Raw genomic sequence first — 27,720 nt, 5'->3', positions numbered from 1 at the left:
AAAACCTTACATACTCATATTAATAGAGGGCGTAAGGTTCGTTCGTACTTAAAATTCAATACATTATACATCTTGGTACTGTGTTGGAGAAGGGGGGTGGAATTTTTTTTTTCTAACTGTAAAGTAATTAAACGCATGAAGGTTGCATATCTAACCGTAAAGTAATTATTTTATTTTATTTATTTTTATTTATTTTATTTCATTATTTTGCATTGTATGATAATCTTAGTAAAGACCGAAAATCAGCCATCGCAAGGCTGATTACGCCGGTGAGCATTTGTGGGCGCCGGGCTCACCGGATAGAGCGGTGGACGTACTACTGTAACATTTTGGGCTTATGGGAGATTTGGGCGCGGGTGAATTTCGATTTCAGTGTGTGCGGGTCAGTGTCAATTTCATATACTAGGGGGTACTTTGAGGGCACCGTAAACACGTTCCTTCAAAGGAATATCTGCAAAACACAAAAGGTACATGACTAGCCAATAGCCGAAAATAGAGCAGAGCGTCGCGTATATTTCTGAGAAGGGGTCGCGGGAAGAGCTGAGCAGACCACCGCCCGGGTTAGTAGAGTTAGGAAGGAAGAGAGGCGTCTGACCGGCCCGAGAGGCCAGCGAGGGGGAGTTATTGCATGAAATACTCAGGGTGGTCCGAGTCTTTCTCAAACCGCTTGGCCTCCTCTTGCATGCTTTCTTTTATTTTCAAAATAGCAGCCGATTCCGTTTGATCCTGCAAGGAAAGCGACCTTTAGTGGTTAAGTGGGGTCAGTCTACAGAAGCGCAAGCACCGGACACCGCGACGCTGGTCGTACTCTACAGTGACTCGTCAATGTCTTAACGTCCTTCAAACAACTTTATTTCAATTAATCACACAAATCTTTATTACTTTATTAACAACTCTACAGCTCCATCATTTTACTTTGAATCGGATTTATGTTAATACTACTAATTTAACTAATTTAATAATAATTCTGTATTTAAAAAAGTCAAGAAACCACAGCCCAACTAAACTTATTAAATTTTGCTTATCTGATTTGACTCGTAAAATTTCAGGCAAAAAAAACAGGTAGTAAAAGCATAATAAATCATGCAATATGTAGTAAATTCTTTTTATTCTCGTTATCGGGACTTACTTAATCAAATTTCAGTTAGATGTACGTAAAGTGTTTCTTTTCGTGGTAAGTAATAAAAAATTAAAGACTTGAATTTAATATAATACAACGTTAAGACTATTACGAGTCACAGTATTTTTAGCCTTAATCACCGTAAAAAATCGAGTCGACTTTAATTTTTCGCTCCTAATCCCTCGATCGTTAAGTTCTCAGCACGAGAAAGTACTCACATTTTCTCCAGGACCGCCGAATCCCGTCAAGTTGTAATCTCCCATTCCGCTTCCGCTGTCCTCTCTTGGGGTGCCCGGTCCTCCGTTAGCTGGAGAATTCTTCATTCCGTCCATGCCGTCACCGTTCAGCACTGGACCCATCGAGTTCGGTCCCATCGGCCCCATTGGTCCACCTTCCGGACCGCCAGACATTGGGAATTCCCCGGGCATCGAACCGCCCACCGCCGGTTTCATCAGCGTATACATATTTTCACCACCCGAATTGGACGAATCTTGCGGACTTGGCATTATTGGTGTTCCTGGGCCCGGTGGACCCGCCGAACCTGGCGGACCACCGTAATTCCCAGGAGAAGATGATGAATAAATAGGCTATAAATATTTATATTTTCAAATATTTTATATTTAAATTTTTCAATTATACACTGTTGGAAATAATTCACGAGCACACTCTATATAATCTGAACGCATGAAGGTAAATCATGCACTACTTCCATACCAAATTTCATAGCGCTGGACACACGCGTTTAGATTATATAGGGTGTGCTCGTGAATTATTTCCAACGGTGTAATTAGTAGTGTTGTATTTATTTATACTTACTGTAGATGTGTTTGGTTGCCATTGTGGTCTCCCGCCGGTCATGGTCATAGGTGGCATAGGTCCGGGTCCTAAGCTGCTATTAGGCGGTGGAACTCGTACTCCGGGTCCGTACGAACTGGGGCCGAGTGGTCCCATTCCAGGACCCCTAGGAGGATTCATCCTGGGATTCATGGGGTTCATACCAGGCGGTCCTGTAATTGTTATTAACGATTCCGTCGAGACTTTGCTTCTACATAAAAGCGTTCTTTCTTTTTTTATTATTTTTTTTTTTTTAATTTTTTTAATATTTTTTAATTATTTTTTTTTTTTCGTAGACAACATAAAATAGAAAAAAAATAATAGATACATAGATGTCCCAACACGAATCGATAAGCCCACATATGATTATTTAATTTCTATTTATTAAAAAAAAAATAGTTTTATCGATACGTTTTGAGATATCTTATATTTCGAACGTGTAAGGGTGCTGGTACATTTGTAAAAACAAAACTTGACTCTATTGAATTTTTTTTCGTTTCGGTTTAGTTTGAAAAACGTCTACGTATATATTATATATATGTGGTAATGTATAGTAGCGTGAATATAGCGAAAGCATGCCAATAATAGACATGTTAAAAGCAATAAACAAAAGGAACAAACAATAAGTGAAAGTAAAAAAGAAGAATAAGCGGTCGCACGAGGTGTGTTATGCACAGTAAGTGTAAGGTGGGTGAAGGAGCGCATATGCCTACCTTGCCAACCTACAAATTCTCCGCCTTCACCTGGAGACAGAAATAGATGCATTACACGAGGCATTTCATGGATATTTCATGCTAGTGCTATTCTTCAATAAATTGTCGACCTTGGGATTCTCAAAAAATATAAATTATCTTACATATGAGGGGATTCATCTTCAAACCGTGCGCATCGACTTGACAGGCGAAATATAACCTAACATTGATTGAAACTTACACTTCAATGATTATTTTTGAGAATCCTCTAAGCTAATGTTATGATATTTGTTATTAAAGTTTTTAAGGAATAAAAATAAAGAACAAAATTAAAATTAAAAAATTAAACAAAATTATAGATTAAAAAAGAAAAAAAAACGCAAATCACTTTGAATTATTTTTACTGAATTACTTGATTAGAAATACTATGAACGGATTTAACTAAGATGCACGATTACCGATCTCAGATCGATTATATTTTCGATGACGCAGAAGATTTTAATCAAAAGATCTATGAAAAGAGCACTGTAAATATCATTGAAATCGATTACCTTGCCGCGACGGATCCATATTGTTAGGCATCATTGGTTGTCCAGGCGGCTAAACAAAAAAGTAAACAATCAAAGATGTCTCATCAAAAAATAATAAACTTACACCGCTAAAATCTGTGCCTATTTGTGGCATTCTCACTCCAGGTCGAGGCCCTGGATACCTAGATGGCCCTAGAAAGGGCTGTGATGACATCATTTGTGTGTGTGGTGGTGGAGGTTGTGAATGTGGTGATGGTTGACTCGATGGATGCGTTGGAGGCGACGGTCTCATCGTCGAATTCTTCATTTCAAACAATAATAAATAAAACAAAAATATCTATCAAAAGTTACATACTGGGAAAAATCCGGGTGGGATTGGACCTCCAGGCATTCCATCGTTCGGGGGAATTTGACTAAGTGGACTTGGTGCTGGTCCTGTGTTCTAATAAAACAAAATTAAATTAATTCAATCATTAAATATCAACTAAATTAAAACTTACGTGTGCGATGCCGTTAACACCTCCATAACCGGAATTTACAAATCCCTAAAAAAAATACATAATGATAATTTTAGGTTTAAAGGTACTTTTTAAAGCTTTTGAATACTGAATACCAACGATGTATCTTCAGGATCATTAAACATCTCAATTGATAGCCAAGCCTCTCTCTCAGTTAATATCATTTGAGATTCAAAGTTTTAATTTAATCAATTTTGCTTCTGAGAAATGAGAAAACTTATAAATATAATTAAAATATTCTAGTCTATTTTCGGCTAAGGCTGATTCTGCAGCACCCTTTATCGCACCTTGAAATCTTGAAATCGCTTGAAATCTATAATAATTTAGTGCATAACAGATCGACACTTAGATTTAATAAAAGGAAATGTTGAAATCTTTAAAAGATGTTGAAAGAATGTTATATGCCCCTGTGGCAAGAACAAGTACAATAAGAGTAATGTTAGCTCATGCAATAAGAAAAGGATGGAATATCAGACAATTGAAGACAAATGGAAATAATTTAATGCATTGGTTTTCAAGAAAACGAAATGTGTAGCTTTATCAACTGCAGAATCCGAATTCATGGCTGCTGCCTTAACAGCACAAGAAATAATTAATTTAAAAGGAGTATTTCATGGACGAGGTTGTATCTTTTTTTGTGAATAACTCTAAAACTATGCGTCTTATCAAAAATTGGTATTCCAGAGGCTCTATTACCCACTTTTCATCTCTTGGAGGTATCTTCAGGCTCATTAAACATCATAATTGATAGCCAAGCCTCTCTCTCAGTTAATATCATTTGAGATTAAAAGTTTTATTCGCAATCCTCATTCAATTTTGCTTCTGAGTAATGACGAAACTAGCAAATATAGTTAAAATATTGTAGTCTATTTTTGGCCAAGGCTTGTAGACTCCAGATATGACCTTTTAGCTGTTGTACAGCTTTGTGCCCAAGATTTACTCTTTGCGCCTCTTTTTTTGGCAGCCGTCAATATCCAAATATTCCGCTAAGTATTCTGTCTTCCCTATGTTATATCTTCTCTATCTGTAGGCACAACGATTTGGTTGGGAGTTGGGTCACAGAATTCAATTCAAAACTCTGAAGCTCCTTGATGATTTTTAATTGCCACAAAAACCGCAAAATAATATTCTAAAATTTCCTGAAATCGGCTTATACAAAGTGTTCCTGTAAGTTGTGGCATAATTTTAATCACAAATACTAGAGTTAAAATGCTAAACCCATAAATGGCTAAGATATGGGCTTTCAAAGTTAAGAAAATTTTAAACATTTTCTTCAATATTTTCGATATGGTTTGTCTTAGAAAGATAAAATTTGGTAAATAGTGGAATGTTATCATGAAAAATTGTTTAAGACGTCTTTTGAAAATATATAACCATGGGATTAATACTATACAGGTGTTCACAAGGTTGTTTCCTTAAAACTTTTTTATTATGTCATAAACCCTTAAATTTTTCAACTGATTCCAAAAGCCTATTTCATTTTAAAATTATTTTCACTCTTAGAAATTTTTGTTTAGACGCATCGTTTTCGAGTTATTCGCAAAATATATAAGCCATATCTTAGGCATTTATGGGTTCCAACCAATCAAATTGGTATTCCAGAGACTCTGATACTCTCTTTCCATCTCTTGGATGGAAATGGACCTCTCTCTAAGTTAATATTATTTGAGATTCAAAATTTTAATCGCAACCTTCATTCAATTTTGCTTCTGAGTAATGACGAAACTTGCAAATATACTTAAAATATTGTAGTCTATTTTTGGCTAAGACTTGTACACACCAGTTATGACCTTTGCGCCCAAGATTTGCTCTATGGGCTAAATCTCTCTCACAATTTGGAGTCTTACTTCTCTATTCTAACTCTATCTGTAGCCACAACAACTTGGTTTGGGGTTGGGTTGGGTCAGAAAGTTCAATTCAAAATTCTAAAGAATAAACGCAAAATAATATTCTAAAATTTCCTGAAATCGGCTTGTGTGATAATAAGGAATGTGAAAAAAAATTATATAAAAGTACATGTTGTATGTCTTTATAAATATTAATAATTAATAAAGAACACATTAATTAATTAGTAATTTAAAAGTTTTATCAAATATATATCGTATTGTATTTAGAGATCGCAATGTTGCCAAGATTCAATCCAAGTATTGATCACGGGCGCGCGGTTATTTACACGTACTTTAGGCATATTTACACTCCGAAGTTTGTGGAACGCGCATGCGCCGTCGAAAATTGAACATTTTACAAATTTTACGGTAAACCCAAATCAAAACTTAACCCACTTACGTAGTCGTGAAATGCTTTGGCTTCAGAAGAATGTTCGCATGTGTCCCTTCGTTCGGGGGCGGCGCAGTAGAGGTCCCAGAAAACGCTAAGACACAAAAAAAGCAAAGGAAAAAGATGTAAATGAAGATTAGGTTATGTTGTGAAGGGGGATCAAAACTTACCACCACCAAGAGTGTAAAAATCCAGGTGGTTCGCCTAATGTGATGTTCTTTTCCCATCGTATCTAAAGAGAAAAGAGGTGATAAGAAAAATTGAGATGGGGAAATGAGATTTTTTACCTCAGATAGGAAGGTTTGGGCGGCTTTTTGAGCCCCCACGTGTAGAAGATATTCATAAACGTACAGAGCCAGTCTAAAGGGAATTAAAAAAAAATTTGGGACAGGTTAAATTGATCGCTCTGTATATTAAATATGTTAATTTATTTGAACTTACTTTTCCCGTGCTTGTGCATCAGATGGCACTGTAGATCCTTTACCTTTATACATTTTTTACTACACTCTGAATACTGTTTACATTAAGATATATATCGTGTAAAAAGTAACACTAAAAAAAATAAATGAACCACTGACTATATAAACAACATGATTATTGTTAGAACTATGTCTAACTTTATGTCACTGGTAAAGAGTGGCGCAGCAAATATCACTTCTTAAAAAATCGAAAATTGACCGAAAATGAATCGAATTAGTCTTAAAAATGATAAAAAGGTTGAGAACTGCGTTTAGTCGTTCATATTTGATCACCTTTATTTATTAAAATATCGATGTCCACACGCGATCAACAAACCAAAATATTAACTTTTCTGGTACACAAACAGCAGCACGGATAGCGACCCTCATTTGCGCTTGCGCAATACGCCGATTCGCCGTCCCCGTCTCTACGCTTATTATTTCTCCTAATTATTATCGATGTCGCCAGATTTTCGACATTATCTCTCTTGGTTCTTGCGTTTATTTCACATCGACGTTTTTCATTTCATCGCCGCGACCGACATTTTCACTGAAATTTTCACTAATTTTTTAATAACAGACTCTCACGAACGCGCACAAACTCTCGACGCTCACCGGAAAACTAAAATTGGCAACGTTCGTTCGTCCTTTACGAACGTCGCGACCTCTAGCGACGTGTCAGCTTATTACAATCAACACAAAAAAAAGATAAAAATAATAAATAATCAAATATATATAATAATCAAAAAATATTTATTATTAAATCCCTAACTTAACCAACTAATTTAATATTCGATTCAATATAAGTTTCATATAATTTAATTTAATTAAAATATGTTATGAACTAAAATAAATGTAATAAAAAAGTAGATAACCCATTTAACAAGTTAAATTAGCATAAACAAAAATGTTTATCACTATTAAGTTAAAACGATAGCATTAAATGTTTGTTTACTATTTTATATCATCGCAGCAACTACGCAGGAAAAGAATAACAAGATAATTTTGTTTTGTTCCAACCGTTATCAGTTCTAATAATACGCTCGATGTGAATGCATGTTCAAAGTTTTTCTTACACATAAAAAGAAATATTTAAAAATTTTAATAATACGAACGATTTTAGGAAAGAAATTGACATAAAATATATATAGATCTCTTCGCGCGTTTTTTTAAATAGCCGCCACCTGGATTCCAAAATGGCATTGCACGTAGTTGTTTTGATGTTCGATGTTGTGTGAGTTGTTGCGTCGTCCATAGTTGCTCGTACCATATTTTCACAAATAAAATACGTTTTCAGCATCAAGTCGGTGCGTTTTCGTCTTCTTGTTCCAATAATCGTCAAAATTCCGCCCACAGAGTAAGTAAAAATCCGTATTACTTTCCCTTGATATATATACACACCATTTTTTTTTTGTTCCTTTTGGCCGTGATGCTCGAAAATGGTGGTCTTCGAAAATGGTTCTTCAAATTCTTATTTTGTTTTAAAACATTTTCTTTTCAGAATGAAAGTACCTCCAACTAACATCAATGGCTTCGAAGCCTACAGTGATGAAGCATACATCTCTGATGGTATCACTAATCATCTCACCATTGCTAATGGTACCGTTGAAGAGTATAGCCCTCCTGTTCAAGATAGTGACTTTTCAGAATATATGTGGATGGAAAATGAAGAGGAATTTGATAAAGAAGTAAACTTTATTTCTTTTTAATTCATTAAAATAACTATCATAAATATAGCAACATTACAATATCTTTGTTTTTACAACAATCATTAATAATTTGCAATTTGATCTAATATTGTTCATTTGGCTTCAAAATGTATGTATACAAAGTTTCGTTTTTTTATCTTTTAGTATTTAGAAAAAAAGGGATACATACACTCACATAACACACCATTTTGAGTAATTTATGGAACTTAGATGTATAAAATGTTTATTAAATGAATTGGTATTAAGTATAATACTTGAAATTGAAGAATTAAATGCGTGTTGAACAACATTTATTAACAATAATAACCAAAATTAATTTTTTAAACAGGTGGGTCTGATACTTTATGAAACCCAACCTTAATTTAATGAGATTTTGTATTTAGGAGGCATCGCGACCTCAGCTATATTAAGTAAATCATGCTCTTGATGTTTTAGAAGATAAAGTAAACATACAATACTTGAGGTTCATATTTATAATGTATCAATTCCAGCTCCTCGCCCGCAAGCGACCTTGGCAATATTGATGAAATCATGCGCTTGATGTCTTGGAAAGTAAACTAAATAATACTTTTATGAGAAATCGTTTATCATCACTTCACCGAGGTCGCTTGCGGGCGAGGCGCTGTGTCTGATACTTTATGAACACCAATTCAATAAGATTTTGTATTTAGGAGGCATCTCCTCGCCCGCAAGCGACCTCGGCTATATTAGGTAAATCATCATAAAGACTACAAGTGAACGATTTCATTTAATACCGCCGAGGTCGCTTGCGGGCGAGGCGCTAGATTTGATATCATGTAGTCATAAAATTAGTTGACTTGAGGTACACATTCATAATATATCAATCCCAGCGCCTCGCCCGCAAGCGACCTCGGCGAGGTGAAGATAAACGATTTCTCATACAAGTATTGTGTACTTAGTTTACTTTCTAAGACATCAAGTGAACATTTTCATGTAATACCGCCGAGGTCGCTTGCGGGCGAGGCGCTGGATTTGATATCATGTAGTCACAAAATTAGTTGAGTTGAGGTTCGTATTCATAATGTATCAATTCCAGCGCCTCGTCCGCAAGCGACCTCGGCGGTATTGATGAAATCGTGCACTTGATGTCTTGGAAAGTAAACTAAATAATACTTTTATGAGAAATCGTTTATTATCACTTCGCCGAGGTTGCTTGCGGGCGAGGCGCTGGGTCTGATACTTTATGAACACCAACCTTAATTCAATGAGATTTTGTATTTAAGAGCCATCGCCTCGCCCGCAAGCGACCTCGGCGAAGTGAAGATAAACGATTTCTGATACAAGAATTGTGTATTTAGTATACTTTCCAAGACATCAACTGAACGATTTCATATAATACCGCCGAGGTCGCTTGTGGGCGAGGCGCTAGATTTGATATCATGTAGTCATAAAATTAGTTGAGTTGAGGTTCGTATTCATAATGTATCAATTCCAGCGCCTCGCCCGCAAGCGACCTCGGCGGTATTGATGAAATCGTGCACTTGATGTCTTGGAAAGTAAACTAAATAATACTTTTATGAGAAATCGTTTATGCTGGAATTGATACATTATGAATACGAACCTCAACTCAACTAATTTTATGACTACATGAACAAATCTAGCGCCTCGCCCGCAAGCGACCTCGGCGAAGGGAAGATAAACGATTTCTCATACAAAAATTGTGTACTTAGTTTACTTTCCAAGTCATCAGTGAACGATTTCATCTAATACCGCCGAGGTCGCTTGCTGGCGAGGCGGTGAAACTGGTATCATGGCTCCTCAACGCAAAATCTCATTGAATTAAAGTTTGTGTTCATAAAGTATCAGGCCTAGCGCCTAGCCCGCAAGCGACCTCGGCGAAGTGAAGATAAACGATTTCTCATTCAAATATGGTGTACTTAGTTTAGTTTCCAAAACATCAAGAGAACGATTTTATGTAATATCGCCGAGGTCGCTTGCGGGCGGGATTGATTCAAAACCTCAAAAACATATTAATTGAGGACTGGAATAGAATTTCAGCGGAAACCACAAAAAAGTTGGTATGTTCTAGAAAAATAGAATCAATGCTGTAATTGCAAGTGTTAGAAAAACTGTGTTTTGTCCGTTATTGTTAATATATGTTGAACACACACGCCATTTATTCTGCAGTTGTTTTATGTGTTACTTCTAACTTGCATAAATTGTGTATGCAACTTGCAATAAAATCTGTGTCATTGTATGTCGCTGCAGTAGTGCCTGTTTTGGATATATTTGTCCCTGCATTAATAAAATAAAAGAGCAGATAGAAAAGAAATATCTTTGACATCTTGACTTGTGACATCTTTATCTATTGGGAGGTGTCCTTTTTGTAGTCCTTTTTGAAGCCTTGAACTTTTTTATGGCTAACTTCTTCATAAAAAAAAATCGTATAATGCCCATATATTTGTTATAAATATATTTACAATTATTGCTTCTGGACCATCAATTTCATTGGCACTTCCATCTTTCTGTTTGCGATTCGGATTTCCGACTGTAGGTAATTACTCAAAACCAACACGTCTTTAGTGTCTTTCCATCTGAGTCCTAATAAGCTTTCATTGCAATCAGCCATTCTTCAGCCTTCTTGTTTTTAGAAAGGTGTAAAACCAAGCAGGATAAAACCTCTTCAAAATAGTAAAATTTAGATGCATCCGCCGGTTTTTCTGGAATAGTGAAATAAAGTTCCGACATGAGAAAAAGTTTTTTGAATCGCTTTCTTCTTTGCTTTTTCCAGTATTTCAACACGTAAATTTATGTAGTGACTTATTTGCATTATTAGACTTTTTGATTTATAAAAACAGTCGAACATTGTTGAACCTCTATTTAGATCAAGTTTTATTATAGGTCTAACTTCTTCCTTGTCCAAATAAAATATTATCACTACACGGAAATAATCCCAAAAACAATAGCAGTAGGAGCACACAAACACTCAACTGGTCTGTAAAAATCTGCTGATAGGAGCTACACGTGTTTGTAATCTAAACTAAATTGGACTTACACATAAAGTGAAGCAACAGTATTTTTCAAACATCTTTGAATTGTATATATATATGTTGTGCAGTGATTGAGAAGATTATTACTGCTTAAATCTTCATAAATGGGCTTTGAATACTTATTAAGAAATAATCTTCAATAAGTGGTTTTTTCTTGTTTTGGACACTCACTTGTATGATTTTGTCTCAGGGCTATTTAACATCAATTACTTTTACGCTATAATAACAATTTTAGTTATTATTATTATTCCATGCAACTGAGATCAAAAAGCAACTGTTTTGCAACAAATAATTTCGTAGCATTTCTCACAAAATTTAATCAAATACAGATATACTATGAAATACTGATAGATTTTATTTTGTTGTTTAGGTAATGCAAAGATTAGAAGAAGAAGAACTCATGGAGCAATGCATGTTACAACATATGATGGATGATCAACCTCAAAATAATGCAGAGTAAGTAATAATTAATACGTTGTAATGAATTTATTATAATTACTTTTTGATTTAAAGAGCTGTGGTTAAAGATACTACAAATGGAAAACCCGAATCACAAAAACCAAGTACATTAAATCCAGATGCCGCAGAATTCGTGCCTAGCTGGGGTCGTCAGGGAACGTCCGTAAAGGAGACGTCAAAATCATCCTAAACTGTCTTGATAAAAATAAAAAAAACACGGACGATCTCAAGGACCGACCAACATGGAGACCACTACCTATCTTTTTGGCGGCGTGGCGTTCGTGAGTAGTATCGCAGTGTTGAAGTGTAAAAAAAAATATCAAATACCGGTTACAAGAAAAAGTAAAAAAAAAAATGTACATGTAAAGAGACTTTACTATGCGGCTACTCAGAACAAGTTCTAGGTTACGATGTTAAAATGGGTGAGGTTATGTATGTACGGAAATTTAAAAAAATAAAAACAAGAAAAAAATAATAAAATAAAAATTTGCGCAGATAAAAAATTTAAAATGAATTAGAAATTAAAAAAAAATCTTTAAAAATTTCTGGTGTGTTTAGTAGTTTATTTTCCTTTTTTTTTATAAATGAGTTTCAATAGTTTTGTTTTTGTCATTTCGTATAACACAACCTATCATAGTGATTGGCTGTGATATATTTTGTATATGTATGTATACAATGCGGCTGTGTGAGAAAACGAAAAAAAATTTTTACAAATAGTTTAACAATTTCGTTTTATTTTTTTTATTATTATAAACAAATTTCTTATACATCACAATGGATACTTAAAAAACTGTATAAAAAGCATATAAGCTGTACTGTATAAATTAATATTTTCATATAAAACCACAATCAACTTATATATATATATTTATATTATCCGCGGACAACGTGAAGTAAATTTTACAGGTTATATATAAGTTGAAAGTGTATAAAACCATATTTACTAATAATTAGTGTCATTATTTTTACTTTATAATTACATTTTTTTCATTATCAAACACACCAGTTGCGTGTACATAAGAATCCTAAAAAAGAATTTGTATTCAACATGTACCAACTATCTTAAAGTGGGCATAGCCCTTTAACATTAACATAAGAATCTGTACTTCGTTTCGAGTTAAAAAAAAAAAAAGTACTACGTCATTTTTGGTTTTTGGTTGTGAATTTGTATAAAAAATAAGCTTTCTTTGTTAAGTGTATTTAAACTACATATAATAAATTAAGATATCAACAAATTTAACGAATTTTTTTTCACTAATATATAATTAATAATTTATTAAAAGTTTAGTTTGGAATTTTGATGCACTAAAAATTCCCAACCCAACTTCATCAATTTATTGTAAGTTACTGAATACAAATTAATTTTATGATGTCATCCTATCGAATCCAGCGCCTCGCCCGCAAGCGATCTCGGCGGTATTGGATTAAATCGTTCCCTGATGTCTTGGAAAGTAAACTAAGTACACAATACTTGTATGAGAAATCGTTTATCACCATATCGCCGAGGTCGCTTGCGGGCGAGGCGCTGGGTTTGATACTTTATTAACACAAAATATCATTAATTTGTGTTTAGGAGCTATAATATTAAATCTAGCGCCTCGCCCGCAAGCGACCTCGGCGGTATTAGATAAAATCGTTCACTTGATGCCTTGGAAAGTTAACTAAGTACACAATATTTGTCTAAGAAATCGTTTATCTTCACTTCGCCGAGGTCGCTTGCGGGCGAGGCGCTGGTTTGATACTTTATTAACACAAACCATCATTCATTTGTGTTTAGGAGCTATAATATTAAATCTAGCGCCTCGGCCGCAAGCGACCTCGGCGGTATTAGATAAAATCGTTCACTTGATGCCTTGGAACGTTAACTAAGTACACAATATTTGTGTAAGAAATCGTTTATCTTCACTTCGCCGAGGTCGCTTGCGGGCGAGGCGCTGGGTCTGATACTTTATGAACACAAATCTTAATTCAATGACATTTAGCATTTAGGAGCTAAGATACCAGTTCCACCGCCTCGCCCGCAAGCGACCTCGGCGGTATTAGATAAAATCGTTTACTTGATGTCTTGGAAAGTAAGGTAAGTACACAATACTTGTATGAGAAATTGTTTATCATCACTTCGCCGAGGTCGCTTGCGGGCGAGGCGCTGGAACTTATTCATTATGAATACAAACCATAATTCAATAAGATTGTGTATTTAGGAGCTATGATATTAAATCTAGCGCCTCGCCCGCAAGCGACCTCGGCGGTATTAAATGAAATCGTTCACTTGTTGCCTTGGAAAGTTAACTAAGTACACAATATTTGTGTCATCGTTTATCTTCACTTCGCCGAGGTTGCTTGCGGGCGAGGCGCTGGGTCTGATACTTTATGAACTCAAATCTTAATTCAATGACATTTACCAATTACGAGCCAGTTCCACCGCCTCGCCCGCAAGCGACCTCGGCGGTATTAGAAGAAATCGTGCACTTAATGTCTTAAGTAAATAAATTAAATAATTTTTGTTTTTTAATTAAAAAGAAAATTTGTGTCATCACATTCTAAAAAAATGTATCAAAGAGTTCGAATTTCTATAAAATATTTAATAAAATCATCAATAACAAACATTTTTGTTTTAATTATAACTCCATTTAGAACAAGCCCCAATTGATATTCCACACGTTTTAGCGCTTCCTGCAAAATCATCGCTGAGTCATAATTATTTCTAGAAGAATCTTCATACTTATTTCAAAATCAATTTTAAATAAAATATATCAAGCCTGTAAGTATTAAATTATGTTTCCGTATTATTATGTAAGGTTTAATTTATCTTCAAAAAATTGAAAACTTAATTATTAAATTCGATTTTTTCTACTTTCGTGTAAATTGAATCGACAGAGAAAGATAAATAAATTGAATGTCGTGTCGGTCGTCATTATTGTCACACGCGTCAATAAATGTAAAAAAGGCAGGAAATTTCGAGGTCCGAGTCCATTATAAAACCAAATTGAATGCGGTTCAAACGTTGTTTTTTGCAATAAGGAATAGAAAGTGGACGAAAGTGGACTCAAAAGTTTCTCTTTAATCATTATGACTTTAATGGTGAGTATAATTTTGTTTTTGAAATTTATATAATGTTATTTCCTTTCAAAATTTGTTTTTTGTTTATTAATTAAATATTTGAAAAGAACCGATGTCATCAAAATTAATTAATAAGTTATTGCAATGTCACTAGAGTCAGTAAATTTTTGGGAGTGGGAGAAATAAAATCGGAGGTTGACTCGTCACACTCGCCAGTTGTATCCTAACAACGTGTGTTTCGCGTTGCTTCGTACAAAACATATTGAGTTATTAACGTAAAAACGTGAAATAAGGAAAAAATTGTATTGATAACAAATTTTTGAATCGTTATTTATATCTTAAAGTGGTCGAAATATCGATTGAAGCGAACCTTTAGTAAATAAAGGGGAAAGTTCTCTCATCTCAATCATTACCTTGACTTCATTTTTTTTCTCAATTATCTTGATAATAATCTATTATAACAGGTTAATATCTCCAAAAGTAATCGCCTTGCGAAAAAATTATTGCAACATTTTTCAACAAGTAAGTTATTATTTTTTACTTTTACTTTTATAATCATATTATGTAACTTAAAAAAATCTTATCGACGGTTTATATATAATATTTTAATCATCTTTTAGCTCCAAGACAAACAATGCCTTGCCCGTTTTTAACCCGTTTAACTCAAAATTATATTAGAAATTACGGTCCGACTCTTTTAAAAACTTATGGCGGGCAGTGTCCTGTTATGTCTAAAGCCTTACATCACGCTGAAGGCCAAATAAGCAACGCAACTCCAACTACGGTTCCGGACGATTCCACTGCCCAAACCAAACCCAATCTTTGCCCATTTTTGTCTGAGGTGGGTAATGTGGTTAAAGAAGTTGACAAACAGGATGTTATTGAACTCACCACTGATAATGTGGAGTCCTCTTCCAAAACAACCTCTACTTTTCCTTATGACAATTTTTTCCACCAACAAATTATTAAGAAAAAGAAAGATCATTCTTATCGCATCTTTAAGAAGGTTAATCGCCTTGCTGGTGAAGGGCAATTTCCTTCTGCCAAAGAATATTCTTGGGGAGAACGTTCCATCCTTGTATGGTGTTCAAATGATTATCTAGGCATGTCATGCCATCCAGAAGTAAAAAATGCAGTTCAGTAAGTACTCACATATTCAATATCTTATTGTTTGATAAGATAAAAATAATTGAATTATTTTTTTTTAATTTATTTTTTTTATTTTTTTATTAGTGCTGCTTTAGATGAATATGGTGTTGGCGCAGGAGGAACTAGAAACATTTCTGGAAATTCAACCCTTCACGAACGTTTAGAAACCCGTTTGGCACAACTCCATCAAAAAGAATCGGCTCTTCTCTTTACGTCTTGTTTCGTAGCGAATGATTCAACTTTATTTACATTGGCAAAGCTGCTCCCGGGTTGTCACATCTTCTCAGATGCTGGAAATCACGCGTCTATGATTCAAGGAATAAGAAACAGTCGGGCTCCTAAACATATCTTCCGTCATAATGACGTCGGACATCTAGAGGAATTATTAAAAAGCGTCGATAAAAATGTTCCAAAAATTGTTGCTTTCGAAACTGTGCATTCGATGACTGGCGCTGTTTGTCCTTTGGAAGAACTTTGCGAAGTCGCGCATAAATATGGTGCGTTAACGTTTGTAGATGAAGTCCATGCTGTTGGGTTGTATGGTGATCATGGAGCTGGTATTGGCGAACGAGACGGTCAATTACACAACATGGATATAATCTCGGGTACTTTAGGGAAAGCTTTTGGAAATGTGGGTGGTTACATAGCCGCGTCTTCGAATTTGGTGGATATGATTCGATCTTATGCGGCGGGATTTATATTCACAACTTCATTACCCCCTACGGTTTTGGCGGGAGCATATAAAGCGATTGAGGTGCTTGCTTCAGAAGAAGGGGTGGCTTTAAGGGGTGCTCATCAAAGAAACGTCAAGTATTTGAGAGAGCAATTAATAGGGAATGGGTTCCCTATTGAGCATACTCCAAGTCACATCATTCCCGTTAAAGTCGGCGATCCATTACAATGTACCACGCTCTCAGATAAATTATTAAGAGAAAAAGGACATTATGTACAAGCGATTAATTATCCCACAGTTGCTCGTGGGCAAGAAAAGCTAAGATTGGCTCCTACCCCACATCACACTCCCCAATTAATGAATTTACTTGTAAATGATTTGAAAGAAATTTGGAATGGTTTAAATATGCCGTTAAAGGGATTACAATGCAATAAAGTAAATTAATTTATTATTATTGTGGTTATTTAATTAATTTTTTGTGTTGTAGGAATGCGAATTTTGTCAAAAACCAATTCTATTTGATTACTTCGAAGCTAGAACACGCGGAAATTGCCGCTCAGAGGTGCAATGCGACATTCCTAATTGTCCACAAATGGTGGCCAATTAGTAATGATATCAACATTTATTTTCCTGACATTATGGATATAGTTGGTGTATGGGCGTATATCCAGCGCGATGCAATAACGTTTGGGTTTCAATAAAAAATGACAATTGTTGTTTAAAATATTTTATTTTTGTTATGGGGCTAATTGTAAAAGTATAGGATGTATAAAAAAAATTATTTGTTTTTTTTTTAACCCACTTCCTCGATTGTTATTTTATGACATTTGGGTTGCCTATAAATTACAACATTCTAAAATTGGTATTATTAAAAAATAAATTTGTTAATTAATTAAACGAATGATGTAAATAATAAGTGATTAATAAAATATTGTAAAATGATTTGAATTAAGAAATAATAAAAAAAAATTAAATCGATTTTGATACAATTCTATTAAACGCCAATTCGATGAAATAACCACTTTTTAGTAACCCACTTTTAATTAAATTAACAAATTAAATTAGCACCGCATTCATTTAAAATTGTAATCTTTTAGCTTAAAATGAAAATGGTATTAAGATTAAATATAAACGATTAATAAAATGAAATTTGAATAAATAAACTTTTTCAAATTGGATAAAATCAAGCATGACAGATGTGGTATGTAATGTCGACTGGTGGGGAGAGAAATGTGTGAAGAGAATCAGTGATATGAACGAATCTGAAATATTGCAAACCGTCAAACATTCGTTTTGCGGCCAAGTAGGGCTCACGGTGAATATATAATACGCGGCAGGTGTAGTGCAAGTTATGCGGTGGCCCCCGGTATCTTCCTAACGGGTTCGTTAGGTGACCCGAGCTTTTAAAAAATGAGTCACACCAGCGACAAATCGCTCTCTCAACCCCTTAGGGTCGACACCGAAGACAATAACACCACCAGTAACGAAAATGGTACATATTTCGAGGAGGTTAAAGAAAATTACAATCAAAGTAACCCAGCCATTGATGATTCATTGGGACCTTTACCACCCAAATGGGAAAAGGCTTACACTGAAAGCGGAGAAGTTTATTTTATAGAGTACGTTACTTATTTAGATTATATTTTAGCAAAAAATAAATTTAAGAAAAATAAGTTAAAATTTGTAACATTATGTTTATTTTTATTTCGTCAAGGTCGCTTGCAGGCGAGGCGCTGTGTCTGATACATTATGAATATACAGGGTGTTCCGGTGACTCGCGGCATAAAAAAATTTATTTTAGAAACTTTTATCACTCTTTGAAAATTTTGATAACATCGACCGTTTTCGAGTTATACGCGAAAATTAAGCTTTGATTTCAATCATAACAAAAAAAGGAAACATATTCTGCAAGATCTGAGTTGGCGATGACAATTGAAAAACGAACATAGCTAATAATCATTATTTGCATACATTTTATTTTAGTTGAATAAGGCCCACTTTTACCACCTCTTGATAAATTTATCCGATAGATAAATCCAGCTCTTAGCCAATGAGAGTGCTTAAAACCGCCCTAACCATGGCAACTATCCTCTAGATAGTTTATCAGGAGTTCCAAAACAATAAATTTAACAACAAACAAAAATTCTAACAAAAATATTAACAAGAACTATAAAATTATAAACAAATAGTAATAAATAAAAAAGAACAAAAAAATACTAAAGCAGATGTTCAAAAACACTCCCGCCGGCATCAATCGCCGTCTTAAATTAAAGCGCACACTGCGGAGGACATTAATTTTCGTTTCGAAGTTGATTAAATGAATCAACAATTCCCAACCTCAGTTGATCAACTGAAGTTATTTCAACGCAGTAAACTATCCATTTAATCTACAGGTGTAATATCCGGCGATCGGGGGGACCAACTTATCGGTGCACCTACTCCTCGTGCAATCCACCGTCCCAGAAAACATTCCCTCAGAAATTCTTGGACAGCCTGTGTGCTATGCACCATCATGCATATACCACATTGCTTGCCTTGTGTTTAAAGGAACGTCATCTAAAAAATCATCTAATTCCTCTAAATGTCGCCTGTATGTATGTCCATCCAGCCTTGATGGCAAGAAAACGGGTCCAATAATTACATCGCCCACAATGCCAGCCCAAACTTTAAGAGAAAATCTCCATTGTGATTTCCAAGTTTTCTTAAATCTTGGATTTTCGTCCGCCCAACGATGTAAATTTCTCAAATTGGTGATTCCATCTTTAGAAAAGGTGGATTCATCTGTAAAAAGCACTTTTTTGGGATTTTGTGCTGCATTATTTATCAATATTGCAGTCGCAGTGGATAATCAGCCAGTAGAACTTCCTGAACTTTGTAACAATGAAATGGATAAAGCTGTTGCTCGTGAAGAACACGCCAGACAGTTGATTTTGAAGTTAAAAACGTCCCATTTTCCCTTAAACGGGTTTCAATCCTTCAAAAAGGTTTTTCGATTGGGTTAAATTTCTCCCGATAACGGTTAGTGGCTGCTACGGCGTTTCCATGACATTCCTCTAATGTCAAAATCATGTCAGTTTGTTCACTAAATGTGTAACTCTCCATTTTGAACACTTAAAATTAATAAAAACTTAACTAACATAAAACGATCGTTTGTGTTTAAACGACATAAGCAAGTTGACAGCTCAATTTGTTTTTTTTTTTAATTGCCATGGCCAACCTTGACTTTTTCGAAGATTTTTGTTTTTTGGTGTTATAAATCGAAACTTAACATTTTCGCGTATAACTCGAAAACGGTCAATGTTATCAAAATTTTCAAAGAATGATAAAAGTTTCTAAAATAAATTTTCAATTAAAAAGTACCAAAATAAATGTAGGGTTACGAGCGAACAAAAAAAATGCGAGCAAACAAATTTTAGGGACACCTGTATAGCATGATCAAAGTCCGATCAGGGACGCCCGATCAAAGTCAAAATTGGTTCAATGATTTTGCTTAATATTTGTTTACCCTGTAAAAATTTCAACGCTCTACCATAAATGGTGTTGAAAATATTTAGAAAAATGTGTTAAAATTTCTGAAGTTATAATTTTTTTTCACGAATCATCATCATTTTTGCTCTAGTATATGAGGTTAACTTATGCCCCAAGTCACCGGAGGACCTTGTATACAGGGTGATTCACATAAGAACCGACACAGAGCAGGGACATGTAGAGGACAATAAATTAAGATGATTTAACATAACTTACCTCTATACTAAGTTGTACACCTGAGGAGTTATAGGTCTTCAACGTTGGCTCTTAAATTTTCAAAAAGTTCAATATTTTCGTAATACATTAAGGTGGAAAAACCTTAAACAAGGGTATTAATTGATAGCAAATTGAACTCAATTGAGGCATTTCAAAGGGCTGATTAAGGGTGATGGTTCCCTAAATTTTGGCAGATTTTTTTAACCTTTTGGTGGATTTAATACATCACTCTTATTATTTTTTAAAAAACTTTATCGTTTTCATAAAAAACTTAAATAACTAAAGACCCGTATTTCGTAATGTTACTTAAAATAAGCGAAAATTCGAAAAAACTTGACAAATAGGTTATAAAGTTATTTGAGACAAGGTTTTATAACCTATTTGTCAAGTTTGACGTACAATTTCACAGCCGACTACCGAATTTTCGATGATAAAAAGTTGCGCATATAATGTTTTATTTATAATACTCCAAAAATTTTTCGGTAAATTTTCAATTTTTGCCGATAGGGCGAAAACAAAAGACGATAGCTGTTCGCAGTTTTCGGCATTAGCATTTTCTCGAAAAACGAGATTATGACATGTAAGCTACTTTTTTTCTATCTCTTAGTTTCGGAGATAGCCTATGCGGACAACGAAATTGGGACACCCTGTACTTATTAGTTTACTTTCTAAGACATCAAGTGAACGACTTCATCAATATTTATCCTCGCCCGCAAGCGACCTCGGCGGTGGAATTGATACATTATGAATACGAACCTCAACTTAACTAATTTTATGACTACATGATATCAAATCTAGCGCCTCGCCCGCAAGCGACCTCGGCGAAGTGAAGATAAACAATTTCTTATTCAAGTGTTGTATCTTTAATTTACTTTCTAAGACATGCAGGGAACGATTTACGTAATATAGCCGAGGCGATGGCTCGTAAACACAAAATCTCGTTGAATTAAAGTTTGTGTTCATAAAGTATCAAAGCCAGCGCCTCGTCCGCAAGCGATCTCGGCGAAGTGAAGATAAACGATTCCTTATACAAGTATTATTTAGCTTACTTTCTAAAACATCAAGTGATTTCGTTATATTCATGATATATTAGTTACAGCTAAACGTGATATCGTTCATTTGATTTCTTAAAACTAACTTTTTGTAATTTTTTATTAATCATACATGAATTGCGAAAATAAATGACTCAAGAATGATTCATTCCCATTAACACATAAATTAAAAAAAAAACTCATTATTTATTCTCTTTATAGCCATTCAACTGGTACTTCTCATTGGTTAGATCCGCGTTTATCAAAGTTTCAAAAGAAATGTTTAGAAGATTGTTTGGACGATGAGCTTCCATACGGTTGGGAAAAAATTAGCGATCCTCATTACGGTACTTATTTCATTGATCACGTCAACCGAAAAACTCAATACGAAAATCCCGTAATTCAAGCGAAAAGAGCTGCTTCTCGAGCATCCGCTAGAGTAAGCACGGCGTCGTTTACGAAAGATCCATCGGAATTATGCGGTCAAAGATTTAGAACGTCGTTGGTAAAATCATCGCGAGGACTTGGGTTTACTATCGTTGGTGGTGATGATGCAATCGATGAGTTTCTTCAAATAAAATCTGTTGTTCCGAAAGGACCGGCTTGGTTGGATGGTAAACTTCAAATGGGTGATATAATAGTTTATGTGAATGATACGTGTGTATTGGGATACACCCACAATCAAATTGTGAGGTTATTTCAATCAATTTCGGTTGGATCAACGGTGGCTATTGAAGTATGTAGAGGTTATCAGTTACCGTTTGATCCAAACGATCCTAATACAGAAGTTGTAACAACGATAGCTGTTGACTCAAATTTGCAAACGTTGCCGAACGAAAAATGCTTAGGTACTTTAGATACAAATTATAATTTTTTGGACGCCGATAATATAAATGACGATCTTGATGGCACCAACGAAATAGATGACTTATTGAAAGGTATAAGCGTTGGTAAAGTTGAAGTACGTGTTAGAATCGTAAAAGGTACATTAGGTTTTGGATTTACAATCGCAGATAGCGCTTGTGGTCAACGAGTTAAAAAAATATTAGATCGGCAAAGATGTAAAAATTTAATGGAAGGCGACATTTTATTAGAAATTAACGACGTTTCTTTACAAAATATGACCCATGACGAAGTAGTTTTGGTTTTAAAAAATTGCCCGTTTAACAACGAAGCCACAATTTGCGTACAAAGGGGCGCGGCAACAACAGCAAAATCGCCACCAAATCGAAATCGACCCCGGAAACTCGATAACCGTTTCGGCAATAAAGATGGAACTGCAACATTTAGAAGTAAAACACCAACAGCTGATATTTATAGTACACAACCCCGCGAAATCTTACCTAGCAGACCTAAAACACCAATCGTTGATACCAGAAATATCTCAAAAACATCACCCAAAGATGTCAACTCGAATTCAGAATTGTACAAACGCGATTACGTTAACGAAAACTTCCAAGAGAAATCTCATATGTGTTTATCTTTGGCTGATAACCATGGTGGCGACGAAGAAGAACTCGAAATTAATAATATTATTCAAAATAATCATACTCAAGAGTATCACACATCATCTTCAGGAATGTACATGGCTTTACCCCATCGATTTGATTGTTTGTGCTATAACTGTCAAAATCATCGCGGAATGATTGAAAATAATACTTGGAGAGTTCAACCTCCTTGCGATTATATGGAGTATACAGTTACTTTACATCGACAAGAAACCGGGTTTGGGTTTCGAATTGTTGGTGGAATTGAAGATCAATCACAAGTTAGTTTTATTTATTACACTTTTGGAAATAATTCACGAGCACATTCTGTACAATAAACCTTTATGCTCCTCAAATATTATGGATTTATTATTATATAGGGAATTATTTCCAACAGTGTATTTAATTAATTAATTATTATTAATTTTTTTTTATATAAAAGGTTGCTGTTGGTCATATTGTACAAGATGGAGCAGCCGATTTAGATGGAAGAATACGTTCAGGTGACGAAATAATCTGCGTGGATAATCTCTCGGTTGTTCAAGCTTCTCATAGATTGGCGGTTAAGTTGGTGAATGTTGCAGCGACTAGGGGACAAGTTGTTTTAGTATTACGTAGGCGATTATGCCCGCCGATTGGAGGGGGGCCCGTTTCTCCAACTCAACCCGCCGTAACTGATTATCATCCACAAACATATGATGTGGTGGTAAATCGTAACGAAAACGAAGGATTTGGGTTTGTCATTATCTCGTCTGTTAATAAAGCTGGTTCAACAATAGGTAAGTAATTCGTTTATTTTATTTATTTGATAAAATTAATAAATCTTTTATTAATTAAAATAGGTCGTTTGATAGAAGATAGTCCTGCCGAGAGATGTGGAAGATTAAGGGTTGGAGATTATATTCTTGCGGTAAATCACATAGATATAATGCACTTAAGTCACGGCGATATCGTGAATTTAATCAAAGATTCCGGTTTGTCGGTTACATTAACAATAACTCCAAATACTGAACAATGATAATAATCAGTATGCCATTATTAATAAATTAAAAGAGTAGCTATTAATATTATTACAAAAAAAAACAAATATGAAATGTTTTCTGTTATAACATATCAAATTTCGTTGATTCTATATTAAATATATATAAATATAAATAGTATGTATACATTTCCATAAATAAATAGGTGAATCCGCGAGAGAATTTTACAAATTTATAATGTTGATGTTTAAAATTTTACATTTTTTACCTATGTACAGTAACTTAAAAATTTATACTTCCAAATCCATAATCCAAAATTTATAATCACGAATTTATGAATACAAAACTTTTGGCGTTTAAATTTTTGAGTTGCTGTATATATTGGGCAATATTAAAGTTGTTAAACGTCAAAAAGTAATTCTAGACGATAAAAAACGTTTGAAACAGTTGGAGATTCTCCAGCTAAAAAAAATCTTCAGCTGTTACTAAAACTAAATGAAATAATTCTTTTTACGACTCAACTATACATATATATATATAAACGTATAGATACACCAATAACCGTTATTCCACGTAGATATTCCAAAGTTTTTTTTTAATACCGTTTCCAGAGTCACTGTGCAATAGTAAATTTTTGCTATGATTATTTATGATTCCGAAATCTTCTTTCTTTTTTATTTACACACTCTTTTATGTGCCTTAAACATTACGTTAACTTAAAATGTCCCAATACTTTTGACTATTAATGTATAAGTTGCTTAAAAAATGATGTAGCAAGTAAATTCTTATCGGTTGTACGATGATAGAAAAAAAATGTGATAAGATTCTTTATAATTTTTAACTTGAAAATAAGAAAAAATGAGAATCCATCAATTATTCCATCTTACTCATCATCATATTTCAATTTAATACCAAGAATGAACGAATCATTCCAGTTTTTTTTAATCGTTGAAACGTTGTTGACATAATGTGATAGAGTTTGAGTCTCACTGCCAGACTGGTTGTTAAAAGTTGGTGTAAATAAGTCCTCTTTTTTTTAATTTGTAATTTATGATAGTAAATATAATGTTTCAACATACGCATTATTCTAAAGAGTTAATCCAATACAAAAAGAACACGACATTAACCATCAATAAGAAATAATGAAAAAGAATAATTTCGTGAAACGACCCGACTGAGTTTATTTTTTAGTAATTAGTGTACTTTGTGCATTTTGTAATTTTTTAATGTAGGTAATTCAAAAAATAAAGTTAATATTTAATCATTTAAAAAATTGTTTTCATTTTTAGCTAATCCATAATGTTTCAGAATTTTCACTGTATGAATAATTCCACGGCCGTCTTCGAAGACGTCGGCCGCCTAAGTGTATTTAGTGCCTCTTATGTGCCTTGGATGTCTTGGACAGTAAACAATACTTGTATGAGAAATTGTTTATCATCACTTCGCCGAGGTCTTAATTCAATGAAATTTTGCATTTAGGAGCTAAGCTACCAGCTCTACCGCCTCGCCCGCAAGCGACCTCGGCGGTATTAGATGAAATCGTTCTCTTGATGCTTTGGAAAGTAAACTAAGTATACAATACTTGTATGAGAAATCGTTTATCCTCACTTCGCCGAGGTCGCTTGCGGGCGAGGCGCAGGGATTGATGCATTATGAGTACGAACCTCAACTCAACTAATTTTATGACTACATAATATCAAATCTAGCGCCTCGCCCGCAAGCGACCTCGGCGATATTACATGAAATCGTTCTCTTGATGTCTTGGAAAGTAAATTAAGTACACAATACTTGTGTGAGATATCGTTTATCTGCACTTCGCCGAGGTCGCTTGCGGGCGAGGCGCTGGGTCTGATACTTTATGAACACGAACCTTAATTCAATGAGATTTTGCATTTAGGAGCTAAGCTATCAGCTCAACCGCCTCGCCCGCAAGCGACCTCGGCGGTGTTGGATGAAATCGTTCTCTTGATGCCTTGGAAAGTAAACTAAGTATACAATACTTGTATGAGACATCGTTTATCCTCACTTCGCCGAGGTCGCTTGCGGGCGAGGCGCTGGGTCTGATACTTTATGAACACAAATCTTAATTCAATGAAATTTTGCATTTAGGAGCTAAGCTATCAGCTCTACCGCCTCGCCCGCAAGCGACTTCGGCGGTATTAGATGAAATCGTTCTCTTGATGCTTTGGAAAGTAAACTAAGTATACAATACTTGTATGAGAAATGGTTTATCCTCACTTCGCCGAGGTCGCTTGCGGGCGAGGCGCAGGGATTGATGCATTATGAATACGAACCTCAACTCAACTAATTTTAAGACTACCGGATATCAAATCTAGCGCCTCGCCCGCAAGCGACCTCGGCGATATTACATGAAATCGTTCTTTTGATGTCTTGGAAAGTAAATTAAGTACACAATACTTGTATGAGATATCGTTTATCTGCACTTCGCCGAGGTCGCTTGCGGGCGAGGCGCTGGGTCTGATACTTTATGAACACGAACCTTAATTCAATGAGATTTTGCATTTAGGAGCTATAATACCAGCTCCACCGCCTCGCCCGCAAGCGACCTCGGCGGTGTTGGATGAAATCGTTCTCTTGATGCCTTGGAAAGTAAACTAAGTACACAATACTTGTATGAGAAATCGTTTATCCTCACTTCGCCGAGGTCGCTTGCGGGCGAGGCGCAGGGATTGATGCATTATGAGTACGAACCTCAACTCAACTAATCTTATGACTACATAATATCAAATCTAGCGCCTCGCCCGCAAGCGACCTCGGCGATATTACATGAAATCGTTCTCTTGATGTCTTGGAAAGTAAATTAAGTACACAATACTTGTGTGAGATATCGTTTATCTGCACTTCGCCAAGGTCGCTTGCGGGCGAGGCGCTGGGTCTGATACTTTATGAACACGAACCTTAATTCAATGAGATTTTGCATTTAGGAGCTAAGTTATCAGCTCAACCGCCTCGCCCGCAAGCGACCTCGGCGGTGTTGGATGAAATCGTTCTCTTGATGCCTTGGAAAGTAAACTAAGTATACAATACTTGTATGAGAAATCGTTTATCCTCACTTCGCCGAGGTCGCTTGCGGGCGAGGCGCAGGGATTGATGCATTATGAGTACGAACCTCAACTCAACTAATTTTATGACTACATAATATCAAATCTAGCGCCTCGCTCGCAAGCGATCTCGGCGAAATGAAGATAAACGATTTCTCATTCAAGTATTGTGTACTTATACAAGATCTAGTTCCTGCCATATTGGTGTGAATAAAAATCTAACAGAAGATGAGATGCTAACAAGCAGTTAAAGTTGGTTTCTTTCAACTTGGCGTTTCCTAGGAAGAATATTTCCTTTAAACGAATCACGGCCGTCTTCGAAGACGTCGGCCGACCCACAATACTAACTTACTACAACCTACATGTTATGTAAGGTCATGAATGTTTACAAAAAGAATGGCCTTACATAGGTCATTGTTGTTGACAAACGTGTTGAATGTTGGGCGTGGTCAGATATGTTTACTAAGATCAATGACCTTGGGAAAAGAATGTTATTGCGTAACTTAGTCATTATTGAATTACGGCAAATAACGAACTTTTAAGGATACAATAAAAATAAATAATTATTTGTAAACTTTAATGAAGATCAATCATAAATACAAGTTATTCTACTTAGAATAAAATTTACAGTTACACGACTCTCAGACTTTTTCGATAGAAAAAAAAATAAAATAAAATAAAATTATTAGAAAATAAGGGGAAATGGTTAAGTAAGAAATTAATTTTCTACGTATACAAAAGAAAACTAGTGTCGCGTAAATGAAACGGGAGCATAAAGGGGGAAAAATATAAATTAAGATATTTTTTAAGGAACAAAAGTATACAATATATTCCGACAAGTAGGAAAAATTGAGCTACGATTCCAAAGGACTTTTCGTTTTTTTTCTTCTTAAAAACATCTTAAATTATCTAAATACGGAGATATT

General features: G+C 34.9%; 4 protein-coding genes across 6 annotated transcripts; 3 read left to right on the top strand and 1 right to left on the bottom strand.

The window, feature by feature from the left end:
* Positions 1-353: 353 nt before the first annotated feature.
* LOC111425142 (Sequence-specific single-stranded DNA-binding protein) lies at positions 354-6,848 on the bottom strand. Of its 3 annotated transcripts, none has more exons than XM_023058930.2 (12): positions 6,413-6,848; positions 6,259-6,331; positions 6,142-6,203; positions 5,981-6,065; positions 3,677-3,721; positions 3,532-3,618; positions 3,301-3,477; positions 3,198-3,246; positions 2,668-2,697; positions 1,937-2,127; positions 1,339-1,707; positions 354-451 (listed from the first exon to the last, which is right to left on the bottom strand). In XM_023058930.2, exons 1-12 carry the CDS (start codon positions 6,463-6,465, stop codon positions 440-442), a joined length of 1,233 nt encoding a protein of 410 aa, XP_022914698.1. In that variant the 5' UTR covers positions 6,466-6,848; the 3' UTR covers positions 354-439. The 3 variants fall into 3 exon arrangements, with proteins under 3 accessions (XP_022914698.1, XP_022914696.1, XP_022914697.1); XM_023058928.2 differs by having other exon boundaries at positions 368-726; XM_023058929.2 differs by lacking the exon at positions 2,668-2,697 and having other exon boundaries at positions 368-726.
* A 703-nt stretch (positions 6,849-7,551) lies between these two features.
* Positions 7,552-12,317, top strand: LOC111425364 (polyA-binding protein interacting protein 2). The gene is made up of 5 exons (XM_023059342.2): positions 7,552-7,663; positions 7,727-7,786; positions 7,931-8,117; positions 11,520-11,605; positions 11,663-12,317. The coding sequence occupies exons 1-5, from the start codon at positions 7,626-7,628 to the stop codon at positions 11,796-11,798; spliced, it is 507 nt and encodes a 168-aa protein (XP_022915110.1). The 5' UTR covers positions 7,552-7,625; the 3' UTR covers positions 11,799-12,317.
* A 2,149-nt stretch (positions 12,318-14,466) lies between these two features.
* LOC111425416 (5-aminolevulinate synthase) lies at positions 14,467-17,271 on the top strand. The gene is made up of 5 exons (XM_023059413.2): positions 14,467-14,689; positions 15,133-15,190; positions 15,289-15,808; positions 15,902-16,925; positions 16,978-17,271. The coding sequence occupies exons 1-5, from the start codon at positions 14,678-14,680 to the stop codon at positions 17,095-17,097; spliced, it is 1,734 nt and encodes a 577-aa protein (XP_022915181.1). The 5' UTR covers positions 14,467-14,677; the 3' UTR covers positions 17,098-17,271.
* A 357-nt stretch (positions 17,272-17,628) lies between these two features.
* On the top strand, positions 17,629-25,005 carry LOC111425188 (membrane associated guanylate kinase, WW and PDZ domain containing protein magi). The gene is made up of 4 exons (XM_023059032.2): positions 17,629-18,109; positions 21,488-23,033; positions 23,195-23,531; positions 23,595-25,005. Exons 1-4 carry the CDS (start codon positions 17,901-17,903, stop codon positions 23,768-23,770), a joined length of 2,268 nt encoding a protein of 755 aa, XP_022914800.1. The 5' UTR covers positions 17,629-17,900; the 3' UTR covers positions 23,771-25,005.
* Positions 25,006-27,720: the final 2,715 nt, after the last annotated feature.

Source organism: Onthophagus taurus, chromosome 8, assembly GCF_036711975.1.
Source record: "Onthophagus taurus isolate NC chromosome 8, IU_Otau_3.0, whole genome shotgun sequence".
In the NCBI taxonomy this organism is placed as follows: Eukaryota; Metazoa; Arthropoda; class Insecta; order Coleoptera; family Scarabaeidae; genus Onthophagus; species Onthophagus taurus.
Note: the sequence above shows the minus strand (reverse complement) of the source record. Positions and strands in the feature narration are given on the sequence as shown.

Coding starts and splice junctions, on each gene's coding strand:
- LOC111425188 (XM_023059032.2), top strand. CDS start 17,901: ATGAGTCACACCAGCGACAAATCGCTCTCTCAACCCCTTAGGGTCGAC. Junction 18,110..21,487: donor GGAGAAGTTTATTTTATAGA/GTACGTTACTTA, acceptor TTCTCTTTATAG/CCATTCAACTGGTACTTCTC. Junction 23,034..23,194: donor GAATTGAAGATCAATCACAA/GTTAGTTTTATT, acceptor TTTATATAAAAG/GTTGCTGTTGGTCATATTGT.
- LOC111425142 (XM_023058928.2), bottom strand. CDS start 6,465: ATGTATAAAGGTAAAGGATCTACAGTGCCATCTGATGCACAAGCACGG. Junction 6,332..6,412: donor GATGCACAAGCACGGGAAAA/GTAAGTTCAAAT, acceptor AATTCCCTTTAG/ACTGGCTCTGTACGTTTATG. Junction 1,708..1,936: donor GGCAACCAAACACATCTACA/GTAAGTATAAAT, acceptor AAATATTTATAG/CCTATTTATTCATCATCTTC.
- LOC111425416 (XM_023059413.2), top strand. Junction 15,191..15,288: donor ATTGCAACATTTTTCAACAA/GTAAGTTATTAT, acceptor ATCATCTTTTAG/CTCCAAGACAAACAATGCCT. Junction 15,809..15,901: donor GAAGTAAAAAATGCAGTTCA/GTAAGTACTCAC, acceptor TTTTTTTATTAG/TGCTGCTTTAGATGAATATG.
- LOC111425364 (XM_023059342.2), top strand. CDS start 7,626: ATGGCATTGCACGTAGTTGTTTTGATGTTCGATGTTGT. Junction 7,787..7,930: donor GTCAAAATTCCGCCCACAGA/GTAAGTAAAAAT, acceptor TTTTCTTTTCAG/AATGAAAGTACCTCCAACTA. Junction 11,606..11,662: donor CAACCTCAAAATAATGCAGA/GTAAGTAATAAT, acceptor TTTGATTTAAAG/AGCTGTGGTTAAAGATACTA.